At 25.1% G+C, this 1,090-nt stretch overlaps 1 protein-coding gene across 1 annotated transcript in view; it reads right to left on the bottom strand.

Moving 5' to 3' along the window:
* Positions 1 to 1,090, bottom strand: part of LOC119593647 (NADPH--cytochrome P450 reductase-like) — an 11,210-nt gene that overhangs the window by 2,241 nt on the left and 7,879 nt on the right. Inside the window, exon 8 of the mRNA XM_037942599.1 lies at positions 35 to 77. Coding sequence (XP_037798527.1) covers positions 35 to 77 — 43 coding nt within the window. The remainder of the gene's footprint in view (positions 1 to 34; positions 78 to 1,090) is intronic.

Raw genomic sequence — 1,090 nt, 5'->3', positions numbered from 1 at the left:
GACACTGTTTACTAATAATTTCCCTAAATCTTACAAGATTCATGATTGAGTTTAGTTTCTTCTGATACCTTGTTATCCTTAAGAATTTGTATTACATTTAAGGTTTATACATTCATGACTTTCTATCTAATTTTGCCTAAAATACTACGTCATTTCAAGCTCAAGTGGTCATATAATTACTGCAACTATCTGGAATAATTTTACTTATGATTTAAATCTTTCAAAAGACGGAATTGATAAAGTTAAGTTTCCTAATATATTATATCTCTTGATCTTATCTATTATACAAATAAGAAAAAATGTGATGTCAGAATCTTACAACACTTACCATGACATGTAATCATGTTATTTATTCAGTGGAAATAGAAAACTGTATAATAAAATTTATGTTACTATAATTTAGAAAAGATTTACAACAGTTTAAAATATTTCTGTTCACTTCAGTTTTGCAATCCTGTTTTAAGTGTATCTTAGTTTCTTTATATTTCTTGTCAAGATTTTGAAAGAAATAAACTTATTTAAATAATATCAAAAAATTGATGGAAGAATACCATTAAAATATTATTGAAATAATCAAGAAAAAAAGTGCGAAATAAAAAAAAGAAAAATAAGTAGTATTCATAATAAATTAGAATAATACAATAAAAAATAAAAAGATTAACAATAAATCTGCAGACTTTACACCCAACCGTTCTAAGACTTCTGCTAAGTAGCTTCGTTCCTGAAAAAAGACTGACTCTGAATATTTTACTGTCCTCTTAAATTAATAACAAAAAAAAATAAATTATGTTTATCATTTATAAATTAAAAAAAAAATAACAGAACAAGAAGTTCTAAGAATGACGATTCACTTTATAGTTGCATGTTACCTTAAATTGATATAATTTTTTATTGAAATCATCGAATTCAGATGCAGAAGTCTATTACTTGCAAGTTTTGTTAACCTGTGATAAGAAACTTAACAGGGAATTCTTCGCTACATGGTCACCGAGTCTTAATGGACAAAAGGATCCAGAAAGTAAAAGAATGAAATAGTTCAAGAAACTTTCATCATTAATATATATATAAACAATACACATCCTCTTTTATC

This window comes from Penaeus monodon, chromosome 32 (genome assembly GCF_015228065.2).
Source record: "Penaeus monodon isolate SGIC_2016 chromosome 32, NSTDA_Pmon_1, whole genome shotgun sequence".
In the NCBI taxonomy this organism is placed as follows: Eukaryota; Metazoa; Arthropoda; class Malacostraca; order Decapoda; family Penaeidae; genus Penaeus; species Penaeus monodon.
This window is presented reverse-complemented; position numbering and strand designations above follow the sequence as displayed.